The sequence below is a fragment of the Oryx dammah genome, unplaced genomic scaffold (genome assembly GCF_014754425.2).
Source record: "Oryx dammah isolate SB20612 unplaced genomic scaffold, SCBI_Odam_1.1 HiC_scaffold_5, whole genome shotgun sequence".
Lineage (NCBI taxonomy): Eukaryota > Metazoa > Chordata > Mammalia > Artiodactyla > Bovidae > Oryx > Oryx dammah.
This window is the reverse complement of record NW_024070189.1, coordinates 1,755,103-1,770,186: the sequence shown is the minus strand read 5'-3', so window position 1 is coordinate 1,770,186 and position 15,084 is coordinate 1,755,103. Positions and strand designations below refer to the sequence as shown.

At 43.8% G+C, this 15,084-nt stretch overlaps 1 protein-coding gene across 1 annotated transcript in view; it reads left to right on the top strand.

Moving 5' to 3' along the window:
- The window catches only part of MAN2A1 (mannosidase alpha class 2A member 1), a 157,817-nt gene that overhangs the window by 90,435 nt on the left and 52,298 nt on the right, over positions 1-15,084 (top strand). The window contains exon 12 of the mRNA XM_040239693.1: positions 13,905-14,070. Coding sequence (XP_040095627.1) covers positions 13,905-14,070 — 166 coding nt within the window. The remainder of the gene's footprint in view (positions 1-13,904; positions 14,071-15,084) is intronic.

Here is a 15,084-nt window from a genome sequence, read left to right as displayed (position 1 = left end):
CTGTAGATTAGTGGTTTGAAGAGGGATGAAGTTGTTTGACATAATTAATAAGTTCCCCCCAAAAGGTATAGAAGCCACCGTGATTCTTCCAGCTGGCATCAGATTATTACCAAGATGTTAGAGTGCCTCGACTCTTCTCTGTCTGACTTTATCCCTTTCAAAGATCTCTTGGAAAATGTTGCCTCTGAGGAAGTCTTTGCAGTTTGAGCAGTGCCTTCTGTCCACATCGCTGTATCCCGTCTCCTGATCACAGACATAGTTAGCTGCTGACTTTTCAAAACAAACAGCATTGCTTAGTCCATTCTTGTACCTCCTGAAGTAATAATTTTTATAACTCTTGCATTAACCAGTTTAAAGTTTGCGATGGAACGGTTTAAATAATATAATTATCGACTAAATATACATTTTTGCTGTCCTTTATAAGTCTGCAGACAGTGTTTGTCGGCAGGCTACTCCCAGTCTCACATGTTGTTTCCTAGACGACTCTCCTTAGTGCTTTCAGAGCGTGGTGTCTCAAATCACCCCTTTATCAGTTTCACTCAAACTTAAACGCTCAGACTCTTCCCAGGTCCTTCTGATCAGTCTGCTTTCATTTTTCCTCAGTACAAACTATTTTAGATTTATCAGGTTTAGATTTTATTTTGAAAAGTGATTGAACAGACTTTTAAATATTTTAAGTTTATTTGTTTAAGAGCAATGGCGAAGTAGTTGTGAGTTCAGAGAACATTTGCTGAGGTGCTGTGTTTTAATTGCCTTTTTATTGTTTATACTTTAAATCAAACTTTATTAACTAGCTGTGTGGTACTAGTTTACTGTTGGCAGATTATCATACAGAGAATTATGTTTACACTAAAGTTTTAGTTGTGTGATTTGTCTAATGAAATTAAAGTGATTTTGCACGTTGCATACCGCATCTTATAATTACTCCGAGGACCACAGTCAAGAAAGTGCTGAAGATGGAGAGAAGTAATGTGTGCCTCTGTCTGTGTAGAAGGATGATATTATTTTGATACCTTACAATACGAAGGCAGAGTTAGCTTGGGGACTGTCACCTATATCTAAGAAGGAGTATAATAATTTCCAGTTATGATATTTGGAAGTAATTTGTAGAATCTAAGAAAAATTTGTAAAGGAGATGAAACTGTCAAAGAAGAGCTGGCACTAGCTTTGGTGTGCCAGTGGGCAGTGCCGATTGTGAGCGGCTCTGTTCTGTTCCTGCTTGCAGCGCCCGAGCTCCCTCCCGCTGTGAGCTGGAGCTGCGCACTCTGGAAGTGCGGAAGCGAGTCCCCTGAGTGTGTCGGGTCTGAGAGGGCCACGCGTGCACGAGTGTGGCTCCCCGGCTGCGCATTTCTCCTGGCTCTGTGCACTCTTACCCTCAGTCCTCTCGCCCTGCCCTTCTCCCAGTGTCCGCCGCGACTTCTGAAGCCGCCAGCACAGAGCAGTGCCGAGCACAGACGGAGGAGATGCGGCTCCTTTCAGTCTTCCATTCCTCTGAACCAGATTTTTTTTTTCCTTCTAAATGCAGATTAATAAATCGTGCACTACCAGAGGAACAAGGAAAAGGATGTTAGTGAAGGTATCCTGATCCTGACAAGTCAGGGAGGGCTTCAAGCCCGTCTTGGACTTCAGAACACTTCACAGCTTTGTGGTAAAAGAAGCATTTTAAATAGAGCCTTTGGACTTACTTCACCCTTATTTGGAGAGCAGCTTTATTTTATTTTTTAGGCAAGAAAAGAAAATGTGAAATTGGGGTACTTTTTGAACTAAAACGTACTTGGTTTTAGATGTTGATATTTTGTAGGTGCTTAACATGTACTCAGAGTACTGTAGGCGTTTGGATGGCGTGTGTGTTTTCTTAGAAACGTGCTCTTTATCCCTTGTGACTTGGTGTCTCCTTCACTGTGAGTGACGTTTTCTCTAGTGTTTTGTGTCTTCTTCTGTCCGTTCTTGGGAGTGTGGAGTTTCTGTCCTAGAACCGATATTGTGTAGAAGTGTTGTGAAAAGAGAGAGTGCTTTTGTTTTGTTGTTTTCATAGTTTTGCCTCTTACAAGATGGCTCACTAGCTTGAAGAGATGTAGCACCAGTAAAAAGTTGTTTGCTCTTCACCAGAAAACCTCACACAATATAGATTTTCATTTGTCAACAGGGAGATACAAAGTGAATACAAACATTTGCCATTTTTGTCTTTAGCAACAAAACAACCTTATTTTACTGCGTTAACTTTTAAGATCTTTTTATTTGTGAAAATCAGCCTGTTTATGTACTGTGCATCCCTCCAAAGTTATGGCATTATAGTCACTGGAGAAATGAAGTTTTCTTCTAGTAGATGAAAATTACATTTTGATTGAACATCATTCCTTATGCAGTCACCCATAAATATAATGTCTTTTGCTGTCTTTTCAGAAAATGGCTACAGATGTGATTTTTGAATTGACAAGAAAATAGAACATCTTAATGTTTTAGGTAAAACAGATGGTATTTTTGTTTTAGGCAAAGCTGTCTCAGAGTGAAGGCAACTTAATTGGTGACAAGGCTCTTGGGGTCAGCCAAATTATGTACAGTTTTTGTGTCTGTTTCTTTTTATTGCTTTAGTATCAAAAATTTTAGAATAGTTAGGAATATTTATCCTTTTCATTGATTTGCTATTTTCTGTTATACAGTGGGAATAGTTGCAAGACTTTTCAACCTTATTTTGTTTTAAAAAGTTATAAAATGACGTGTTGATTCTACTTTGGTTGTGGTTTTGTTTCTGCTTTTAGAGATGCTTTTCTCAGTGTAGGAGAGACTGAAATAATGTAGTTGTGCTTGTGACGGTTAAAACTTGATAGTACTGAGTTGATTTGCAGCTGTGAACCCTGGTAACATTCATGCTACTTACTCCGCTCCTATCCTGCAGGGCTTCGGGCAGGGCTTGCTGTCGGATGCCTGGAAAGAGCAGAGCTGTGAAGGGAGCGCGGGCTGAGAGCTGGAGGCTCCTTCTGGTCCCACCGCTGTCACCAGCCAGCTCTGTTTCTAAATGTTAGTTCTGTTTGCCGTATGTCTTGAGGAAGAGAGGGCTGTGGATAATCTGTTAGATACAAATCGTGTATAAAGCGTCCACTTGCCTGATCACTGGGAAGGGAAGTCTGGAGGCAGAAAACTCTAGAAGGTAACCAAGTGGGTTCAATAACTGGGACATAGGAGAAAGAAACTGTTTTCCAAAATATCAATATTGCAAAGTGAAGGCCTGTGATATAGCCTGGGCTCCCCTGGGGGCTCAGCTGGTAAAGAGGCCAGCTGCAATGCGGGAGCCCTGGCTCAATTCCTGGGCTGGGAAGATCCCCTGGAGAAGGGATAGGCCACCCACTTTCATATTCCTGAGCTTCCCTGGTGGCTCAGACAGTAAAGAATCTGCCTGCCGTGCGGGAGACCTGGGTTCGATCCCTGGGTCGGGACAGTCCCCTGGAGGAGGGCCTGGCAGCCCACTCCAGTATCCTTGCCTGGAGAATCCCCACGGACAGAGGAGCTGGGCAGGCTCCAGTCCCTGGGGTCGCTGAGAGCCCGACGTGACGGGGTGACTAGGCACACACACATCCCCGCTGCCTCCTACAGAAAGTGAGATCCCGAGAGAGCAGCTTGTCTGTTACTCGAGTCAGCTAGAGAAGTAGCCTTTGTTTCACGCCCTCAGAGAAAGCCCGTCCACCCCAGTCCTCCCCCTGCAGCTGGTTGGGGGCCATCAGAGTGAGGGCTCTTGGCTGAGGTGGAGTGGCATGGAGCTGTCTGATCAAGGAGCGTTCTGAGAGCTTGGAGGGCTGGAGCTGGGGTAGACCTCTGCTTCCAGCGCGTGCACCCCAAGGCCTTCACCCGCTGGAGAAGGGCGGGCCACCTGCTCTGCCTCCGAGAGGCCTTAGGCCCTGGCTGGTTCAGTGTGATTCCTGGCTCTGCATGGTTTTAGGATTGCATAAGCTGCCTGTAAAGCTTCACAAAGTTAAGGAAGGCACATCCTGTATGCTTTAGGCCCTGTTCTAAAGGCTCATTAGTGCTAGCTGTTTGGTGGTGTTCTTGTTGTTGTTAACATCTGAAAGGTGGGAGGAGGAGGGAATGACTGAGGATGCTGTGGTTGGATGGCATCACCGAGTCAATGGACGTGAGTCTGGGTAAGCTGCGGGACTTGGTGATGGACAGGGAGGCCTGGCGTGCTGCGGTCCGTGGGGTCGCAGAGTTGGACGCGACTGAGCGACTGACCTGAAGCGACCTGACTAACATCTGAAAACTCTGTCACTTAACAAGTCAGTTTACTTTGAGTTAAAAGTAGTAAAAATACTCCCTTAGGGTACAGGGTTTATTTTTTTTTACAATTTTATTTTTGATTTCCTGCTTTGCCTATTAGTATTATAAGCAAACTTAATTCTCTACATAAAGTAATATCTTCTAATGTAGAACCTTTGGAATATTTATTTAGTAGTTGCCTGTTACTGGTCTCAAGGGAGAGCTCTTGTTAGTAGTATCTTGTGGAGTTCTGGATTTCGTATAAGGCATCTTCAGAGATCGGGCGCTTGGCTGGCAACCGGCAGTGGCAGCCGCTGCCGTCATCTCGCTGCTCCATGAAGGGTGTCTTCACACTGGCAGTGCCTTTGTTTACTTGCCTTTTGAATCTTGTCCTTGGGTGAATGACTTCATGAGATTAGATTTATAACATTTTTGTCCATGAATTTTAATTTATTTCTCCTGAATGTGGAAAAATCGCTGAAATAAACTTTCATGTGTTAAGAAATTCAGGCTACATTTATGAGCTACTGTATTCAAGTAAAATCCTAATTTTGATTGCTGAGATGAAAGTGTTCTATTCCTAAGTGTTGAATTATTTTTCTTCTTAAATGAGGCCAAATAATATATGTTATTGAATCAACTGGCAGCGTCCAGAAAACATAGTGTTTTATTTTTCCTCTTGCAAGTATAAATTCTGTATCTGGTCATGGAAGAGAAGTGTGATTGTTATTATATAGTTTCTAAGAAAGTTTTTATGGAAAAACCGTTAAATGTCTAGTTAAGAAGGCCTGTTTTATAGAAATAGAAGGATTTTTAAACTGAGAGGCCTTGAGATATGAAAAAGACTTGGGCATATGTACATTTCTTCAGTGAATGGTGTCTGTGTAAGGTATTCAAAGGTTAAAAAGTAAGTAGAATCTTAAAAGGTTAAGAATAACCACCTTGGTCAGTGTAAGGGACTGTTAGTTATTTGCTTTTTACGAAATACAGGTCTGGGAGCTTTCTCCTTGCTTCTTGGTTTTTGTTAGCTGTGTGCACTTGCTCAGGGTCGGTGTGGATCTGGGCTCCTCAGACCTTGTAGCCGGTGGATGAGAAAGCAGGAGGGAGTCCTCCGTGGGAGAGGGGTCAGAGGCGACACCCTTCAGTCTTTCCTGGGCCCAGCTCCAGGAGCCCTGAGCTCTGCCCACTGCCCTTTGCCCTCCCTGCCTCCTGCCCCCGTTTCCAGCACTCAGGATCTTCTCTTCTGTGTGCGGTGGTCTCTGTGCTGGGAGACCGGAGCTTGGCCCTCGTGTGTTCGTTCCCTACTGCTGTTTTGACAAATACCCACACACTCAGTGTCTTGAAAAACCACAAATGTATTATCTTAAACGTTTAGAAGCCAGAAGTTCAAAATCAGTTTCACTTGGTTGACGAGTGTTCGCAGGGCTTGTCCCTTGTGGAGGCTCTGAGGGACAACTCTGGTCCCTGCCTGTCGTGTCGTCTTGCTGCCGTTGCGTCCCTAAGGCGAGTCCGAGCCTTTGCGGCCCCGTGGACTGCAGCGTGCCCCGTTTCCCCGTTGCCTCAGTGTCTCATGGCCCCCTGCAGTGCTTGGCCTGCGGCCCCTTCCACACACTGCCCTATCTCTGGCAGGTTCTAAAAATCTCATGTCTTGCTCTACTTTTCAAAAGCAAAAGAAATGTTTAGATCTCTGGGCAGTTCCCAGTGTTTGGTTGTGTGTGCTGATGGGAAAGCCCAGTGTACGCATGAAGCCTGCGCGTCCTCCAAGTGCTTTCTAGCCTCTTTGCCGCACAGTAAGGCTCCTCTAGGCTTTGTACTGGGCTCTGCATGGAACTCAGCCTTTCCTGTGCTGAGAATTGGCACAACCCAGAGTAGAAAATGGCTCGAAAAGGCAGCTCTCTCCTCTGAAATTCTCTTTTCAGCAATTCTCTGTTGCCTTCAAGCAAACGATTACTATATTTTATCTGGTTTCCTAGTTGGCCCACAGAAGTGAGAGCTCTTGTCATCAACTACTTTATCTCTGCTGGAAGTGGAAGCACCATTTATTGTTCAGCTTCAATTTGGTGAAAGAAAAATGCTCATTTTCTCCACTTGAGTGTTTATATTTCTATTGATTTTTAAGAACACTTTACAGATTTCCTGAATTTGATCTCCTTTTATTTTTTCATTCTTTAATCTTTTTAATATAGAAAATGTTCTAAGCATTTTGTTATCAAATCTGTCAGCCTTTTACTTTATTGCTATATTTTCTATTATGGTTAAAAAGATGTTTTATACCACAAACTTTGCATTTATTTTTCCTACTTATTTCCCATCATTTTCTTCTGTCTTTAATTTTTTGACTCATTGAGAATCCATGTTAGCATTGGGTTCCAGTGCATCTGCTCAGCCACCTGTCTTGCCGTCTATTTGTAGAAACGTCATAAGGTTGTTTTCTTCCCTTTCTCCCAGTAAGAGGATTTCAGTGGGATTTTGGTTGGCGGTGCATAAAATTCATGAATTAATTTTGGGAGAATTGTATACTTTACAGTAGTTTAGTTTTCTCACCTAGAAAAGTATATTTCTCTTCATTTTTTATGTCCCTCAATAAAGCTCTGTCAGCCTCTTTGTATATATTTTGCTTATTTTTAGTAAAGTTAATTTCTAGTTTGAATCCTCTCCTGGTTGATTCTTAACCGTCCTGCTGCTGCTGCTGCTGCTGCTAAGTCGCTTCAGTCGGGTCCGACTCTGTGCGCCCCCATAGACGGCAGCCCACCAGGCTCCCCCATCCCTGGGATTCTCCAGGCAAGAACACTGGAGTGGGTTGCCATTGCCTCCTCCATGTGTGAAAGTAAAAAGTGAAAGTGAAGTCGCTCAGCCGTGTCCAACTCCTAGTGACCCCATGGACTGCAGCCCACCAGGCTCCTCAGTCCATGGGATTTTCCAGGCAAGAGTGCTGGAGTGGGGTGCCATTGCCTTCTCCGTCCTGACTGCCATCTATGTGTGGATCACAACACACTCTGTGCATAGGGTGTACAGAGCCCTTACTGCCTCCCCTGTTGTGTTGAGCTCAGCAGCAGTCAGCACAGAGGCTGTGCTGTCACAGCCGTCGGCAGGAGGAGCCCCGCGCTGCCCGTTCCGTGCTCCTTAGTGTGGCCAGGCGTCGTGTGGTGACTGCGTGCCTGCGTTCTGTGCACGTGTTCACCTCCACTGCCTCCCCACATCTTACCTGAACTCTTGTTTAAGGTGTCTGGAACATGTGTGGTCTTGCTGATTTCTCTCATTTAGATTTACATATGCCTTACCTAGAAAAGCAAGTGAGGTGGGTCAGAGACCTAGGTTGATTAAAACATTCATCCCACCATCCATGTGATTTGTATACCAGGGTCCCTGGTCAGGAGGGTCTTGTAAGAGAAAGGAGAGATCTAATTGCTGTTGATATTCTTCTTTGTGCCAGGTCTCAGCCCTGGGATTTTCCAAACGTTTTATTATATAACCCTAACTGCAAGCCCGTCTCCTGATTTTATAGATAAGGATCTTAAGGCTTGGAGAATGAAATCACTTGTCCAAAGCCTCTCAAATTGTACGTATGATTGTCGGCTTTTGAACTTGAATGTATCTGACTCCAGAGCTTAGGAGTCACAGAGCTGGTTGTGATTTTTGAAGGTCTAATGTATCTCAGAAAGGCTTCTTTTTGGTTTTTAATATCTAGATTTTTATTCTGATGGCTATTATGGTGAGCATTCTGTTTTAAAACTAGGGAACTAGGTGGACTAGATGAACTAAGGTCCCATCTAGAAATTGTAGCTTTTGTAAACAGGTAGAACTACATATTTTCGTATTCAGAATAACTTAATGTAAAGGTTACTACTCTTCTTTATATTACGCTCCACTAATGAGGATATTTAGAGAAGTTGAATATATTATTTGAAGTGAATTTTTTAATATGCTGTCGTTGATTAATAATCAGACAGACTGAACTCTAGTGTTTGCTTTTATTGTTAACTTTCTCTTTGATCATGAATCTGTCATTTCCCTCATCTTTGCAGAGAGGTTAATTACATAGTTTCTCAACCATATCTTTTGAGGAATTGAAATAATCAAAATGAAAATGATTTGATAAAACCATAAGACTCCACACTAGTAGGTATTATTCACAAATGATAAAGTCTCCCCCCTGAGACTCTTGTTTTAGCCATTCGTCGACTATTTATTGAATGTTCTTTCCTGCAAGGTGCTGCACTAAGCACAGGAAGTCTCGGTGACTTTTCGTCTAACCTGCTGCTTGTTTCACTGGTTTTAAACTGTACTAACAGGTGGCATTTTTCGTTTGTATCTTCCTTTCACCTCCATAAATGCATGTCATATTTTTTAATGTTTTTTAAAACTGTAGTTTAGTTTTCTAATATTTTTTAATATTGTTTGAATAATGTTTTTGACTGTTGTTTGAGTATGCAGTAAGGTCAGAAGATAAATGACCCTATATACTTTTATGTACTTATGTGTAAGTATGTGCTCTTATATACTCTTTGCTATATAAGATTTTTTCTATTCCACTGTTCTAGTTTGTCAGTTTTCTTTCACAAATGTACTGAAATGTAAATAGCTTTTTGTTCCTCCTGAGCTTTCTGAAGAGAGAATGTCTGTGGGGATCTTTGGCATCAGTGAAGAGTCTGTCTTCACATCTGTGGAGTTTTTCCCAAGTAAACTTGGAGCTAAGGGAATCTCCACAGGAAACCCCATCTGTCAGAATGGTTGTTACGAGCACGTCCTGTGAGTCAAGTGGTTAGGATGGTGAGGGGTGCGGCTGAGTGCTGAGCCGCTTCTGGCCCCTGTAACTGGTGGAATCTTGCAGCATACCTGACCTCGTGAACCTCAGCTCTCCTGAGTGTGCAGTAATGGATGGAACGCTGGCTTGTGGGTTACAAGCCTTCGGACTGAGCTTGGCATACAGGAAACGCTCTGTGAGTGGTGCCTCCAGCCCACTCTCGCCAAGGGCCCTCTTCCTTTCATGCTGCCCTGGGTCCAGTCCTGGGAGGAGGTCCGCCTGGGCCTAGTCATTTGTTCATAGTCGGTGTTGGTTAGATTGCCTCAAAAATAGGACCCAGAGGACCACTGTTGCCTTAACGTGACTCAGATCATTTCTACAAAAGAAGTTAGGCAATTTTAAATAGACTCCTCTCCATTAGAATCTGCAAGGACAGAATCACATTTACAGTGGAATTCTAGTTCTTCATGAAATGATTCCCAGTTTGACATGAACAAGCAGATGTTTCTCCTTCCCGCTTTCTCTCGGCCGCGACAGGTCGCAGTCTCTCACTTGATTGGCAGCTGGCATGTGAGTGCTCCGTCCTCATGAGGTGCAGGCTGCTCTCTGTATATAGAGACATGGGATAGTTGCCTGTACCCCAAGTCGTGGGGGCTGAGGGTCCTACTGAGGACTAGGAAGCTGGCTGGTGACAGGCAGATCGGGAGCCAGTGCAAACGTAGGAGAGACTGGGGAGAGGTAGTTCTGAGCTTGCTATGCCGATTCTTCCAAGGTAAGATAGAAATGAACTATTCCCCCTTTTCAGGAATATTACTCTTTTCTTTTGTTAGTGTGGATGAGACGTTATTATTTTTTAATAAGTGAGTATGATAGTTTAATATGAAACCTGCTGGTTCCATTCATAATTGAAAGGTTGAAAAAGCCTCATGTTTGGAGATACTGGCAGTGTAACCGGTGTCTCACTCCTGAACACAGTAGAGACGATGACAGCTTGCTCCATTTGTGACAGTGTACTTCCCCGGAAGTGTGACTCACGTGTGAGCATGCTTTCTCTGTGCTCTGCTTGCAGTGTGCGTAGATGGGAGTGTGTGCGTCAGGTAACTGTGTGCTGTGATGCTCCGGAACGTGCTGTAAATCTCTAATTATGTGAAAAAATTGTTTTCTCAGTGCAGCATTATACTCATATACTCCACACACTTAGCTTGTGAATAGATTCCTGGCGTGATAATTACATAATCATTTAGTACAGTAGAAACATCATTCTGGTCAAATACTAATTAGCTACTAACACGAAACAAAACAGAACCTAGTTCACAGCGTATTATAAAAATCTGTTTAATACTGTACAAAATGAAATATATGGTTAAAATTATTATTTGCTTTAAATGTGAATCACTTTCTTTCTTATCAGAAAGAATCAGTGTTTTGGATGCTTGCTGCCTGAGTTTATTTCTTGCATGCATTGTATTTTATTATTAGAGCCTTTATGACCAGCTCTGTGTAGTGGGGCATCTAGAGATTTGCAGTGGAAATTCTGGACTCCATTCCTGGGTCTCCCTCAGGGCTTCTACAGAATTAGGAGGCTGGCCTAAGCCTTCACCTACAGACACAGACTACAGAGAGCGCTTCTCATACTGGCGCTAAGCCTCTGGATGTGTGGGGTTCAGTAGTAAGCCGCTCGTTTCTGGGACGCTGGTTTGCACATCTGATGCTGGACGTGAGTGATCCTTGACCGCCTTCCTGCCCTCGAGCAGCTGAGGGAGGTAGTGCAGTCTAGTGGGTAACGCTGAACCCCCTGGCATCTGTGGCTCTCCAGGTGTGAGTTGGTTGGAGAACGGTCGGGGGGAAACCCAAGCTCCGGTAGAGGGTGGGGGGGGGGGGGGTGCCCACGGGTTGGCAGATGCCTTCAGGGGAGCCTGCCCAGCACGCCTCTCAGGAGGCAGTGCGCTCCCTCTCCTTGCTTCATGGACACAGTGGGGTTTGGTCTAGGACTTGGGGGCCTCAGTGCCTTTTGTAGATTCTTGCTTTGTTTTGTCTTGTTTTTGACTGCATGCTTCCGATGCTTTTTTCTCAAATATACATGGGATCTCAGTGAACGTAAATGATGTTAGAGCTCGTCACCCTGAGGTATAAGTCTAATAGGAGCTAATAGGAGCTAAAGTCTAATGGGAGCTAAAGACGTTCTTTATGTTGTTACCTTTGGTATATTACAATAGTGTCTCAATCCAGAGTGCTTCTCCTGTTAATGTACAAGTCAGCGTTTTATGGGTTTCATGCCACATCCTCCTTTTCCTTTACCCTTCACTTTCGTTTTGGTCACTGTATTTATTTTATTTCCTGATGAACCATTTGCAGTGCAGCTGGAGTGTGCAGGACACGCGCTGCTCGACTCCGAGGCGCACTGAGCACACAGCGGCAGCTGGGACCCTGTCTGCTAGAGTCACGGGTGAGAGGGAGGCGTGGTGGGCTGCCCGGCGCTGTGCTCCTGAAGTCACGGGAATGTACAGGGATGTACCTGAAGGTAGAGGAGATGCCCTGAAAGGGTTAACTGATGAATCAGTTGCATTGTTAGTCTGGTTTCCTCTCTGAATGCTGTTTCTTTTATTTGAAGATACTATGTTGTAAATGTATTATAAAGTAAAATCATAGGTCTTACAAAGAATGCATAATTCCTGAAGTCTGTGACGTGATCTAGAACGTTTCTACTCGCAGGCAGAGCCATGAGGCGGTGAGGACCTAATGCTGTTGAAGAAACCAAGGCTGTTAAGGGCCTCAACTGACAATTACCTAAATATCAAAGAATTGAGAGAGAACTTTAGGAAAAATAATTAAAACCTTGAATATTATTAACAAATATAGTTATGTTTAAAACCATCATGTAAAAATTAAATGTTACCTGATGGATGTGTGCTAATAAAAAGTATTGTTGGAAAAAGTTTGCCAAAACCCCACTTCATTCTAAGAACTGCACTTATTTGCAAATGTTGCCTAAACTTATTTTAATAGTCTCTATTTCCCTTTTCCAGCTAAGTTCCAATCAGTCTGTTACCACTGTTTATTATAAGGTTTCAGCCTCCTATTTTAAATGAATTTGCTTCAAATGGTCTTTCTTCTGGGACCAACCTTCTGGGATAATAAGGACCCCTGTTCATAAAGTCCATGCGTGGCTGCAGGCGTAGCCAGAGATTTCACTGTGTGTTAGTCATCTAAGACGAGTGTCAGAATTTCAGTTGAGATTAATTGTGACTAAAATGCAAACGTTAAGGGATTCCCTTGTGGCTCAGCTGGTAAAGAGTCCACCTGCAGTGCCGGAAACCTGGGGTTGATCCCTGGTTAGAGAATGGAAAGGATACCCACCCCACTCTTCTGGCCTGAAGAATTCCATGGACTGCATGTATAGTCCATGGGGTCACAAAGAGTTGGACACAAAATGCAAACGGGCAATTTATGTATTTTCTTATTCAGATTAGGCAAGGATCAGGGTATTGTATAGGGCTGCTTATTTTAGATTAATAAAATGCACATATGTCATTTTATAGGGCTTGGATAGGGCTGCTTTATTGACTATGCCAAAGCCTTTGACTGTGGATCACAATAAACTATGGAAAATTCTGAAAGAGATGGGACTACCAGACCACCTAACCTGCCTCTTGAGAAATCTGTATGCAGGTCAGGGAGCAACAGTTAGAACTGGACATGGAACAACAGACTGGTTCCAAATAGGAAAAGGAGTCCGTCAAGGCTGTATATTGTCACCCTGCTTATTTAACTTCTATGCGGAGTACATCATGAGAAATGCTGGGCTGGAAGAAACACAAGCTGGAATCAAGATTGCTGGGAGAAATATCAATAACCTCAGATATGCAGATGACACCACCCTTACGGCAGAAAGTGAAGAGGAGCTAAAAAGCCTCTTGATGAAAGTGAAAGAGGAGAGCGAAAAAGTTGGCTTAAAGCTCAACATTCAGAAAACCTCTGGTCCCATCACTTCATGAGAAGTAGACGGGGAAACAGTGGAAACAGTGTCAGACTTTTATTTTTGGGGGCTCCAAAATCACTGCCGATGGTGACTGCAGCCATGAAATTAAAAGACGCTTACTCCTTGGAAGAAAAGTTATGACCAACCTAGATAGTATATTCAAAAGCAGAGACATTACTTTGCCGACTAAGGTCCGTTTAGTCAAGGCTATGGTTTTTCCAGTGGTCGTGTATGGATGTGAGAGTTGGACTGTGAAGAAGGCTGAGCGCCGAAGAATTGATGCTTTTGAACTGTGGTGTTGGAGAAGACTCTTGAGAGTGCCTTGGACTGCAAGGAGATCCAACCAGTCCATTCTGAAGGAGATCAGCCCTGGGATTTCTTTGGAAGGAATGATGCTAAAGCTGAAACTCCAGTACTTTGGCCACCTCATGCAAAGGGTTGACTCATTGGAAAAGACCCTGATGCTGGGAGGGATTGGGGGCAGGAGGAGAAGGGGACGACAGAGGGTGAGATGGCTGGATGGCATCACTGACTCGATGGACGTGAGTCTGAGTGAACTCCGGGAGATGGTGATGGACAGGGAGGCCTGGCGTGCTGCGATTCATGGGGTCGCAAAGAGTCGGACACGACTGAGCGACTGAACGAATGAGCGAACGAACGAATAGGGCTTGGAAATAACGACAGTAGTTCTGTTACGTCTTCCATGTATGTAACGTTTATTCTTAGATGTGAGTCATTGTTTCATTACCCTTGTGCAATGTGGTATTTGTTATGATGAAAATTGCCTGTTCTTTGAAAGTTTTACTGGAATGTTTCTGAAAATTCTTCTCCTTTTGTTGGCTTTGTGCTCATCTGTGAGTTGAAATCTTACAAATAATGTGGAAAAAGGACAAATATTTTGAGACCCCACTAGTAAAGCAGATGTTGTTACAGGTACCTCGTGGTCTATAACCCCTTGGAACAAGCTCGAAGCTCTGTGGTCTCCGTCTGTGTGAGCTCACCCGCAGCGCAGGTGTCCTCTGCTTCAGGAGAGCCTGTGGAAATTCAGATGAGTGCAGTGTGGGACACGGCAAATACTGCCTCACAGACAGTCTACGAGGTATGCACACGCCCTGGGGTGGAAGGAGGCACGGCCAGTGTGTAGTTGGTAATGCTGCTGTTGTTAAGTTACAGTCCTGCCTGGCTCTTTTGAGACCCCATGGACGGTAGCCTGCCATTCTCCTCTGTCCATGGGACTGTCCAGGCAAGAACACTGGAGTGGGTTGTCATTTCCTTCTCCGGGGGATCTTCCTGACCCAGGAATCGAACCCGGGTCTCCTGAATTGGCAAGTGGATACTTTACTGCTGAGCCCCCAGGGAAGCCCACTGGCCAGAGAACTGACGCTAAAGGAGAACAGATCCTTCATTTTCCAGAACGTTAGCATCTTTGTTAGTATGTATGTTGATGTTATTTTTAGTACATTATGAGTGTGTATATTGTTCGTTTTTTGTAAGTGTGTATATTGTAACTCTCTCCTGATGTCCTGAAGTAATCATTCCTTGTAAAATTTTGAACTTTTTTGCCTAACTCAATTTAATGAGTTGTAAGTATTGAAATGAAGATAAATACCTCCTTCTAAATAACTGGATACTTTCAACTTTTCATTGCAAAGATGACAGTAATATCCCAAGAAAGAAAGACTTTTTAAATAAATAAGATGCTTCTTTTCTGAGATTATAATGATGAAAAAAATGTCTGGGTTCAAGTCCTATGTGTTTTGGGAAAATGTCTTGAAGTACGCAGTGTTAAATTGTGCCCCCCATTACTGGAAACGCTGGACTGCTAGAATTCGGAGTACGACTTAAACTATATTTCTGAAGACACAGACAAAAGCTAGGGAATCTAAAAGAGAATTAAAAGCCATTGCTGGCTGCTCTTATGAATTTATTATCCTTTAGGAAGAAAAGAAACTATGGCACAGGTTTTGATCAGATTTTACAGGAAACCCCTCACCTCAAGATTGGAGCAGAAGCTCCTGAAAGGTTGGGTGAATGCCCTTGGTGGTGCCTCCTCCATGCCTGTTCAGCGTCTGCTGGACCCCCCAGGCATTGATGTCCGTCTGCTGGACCCCCC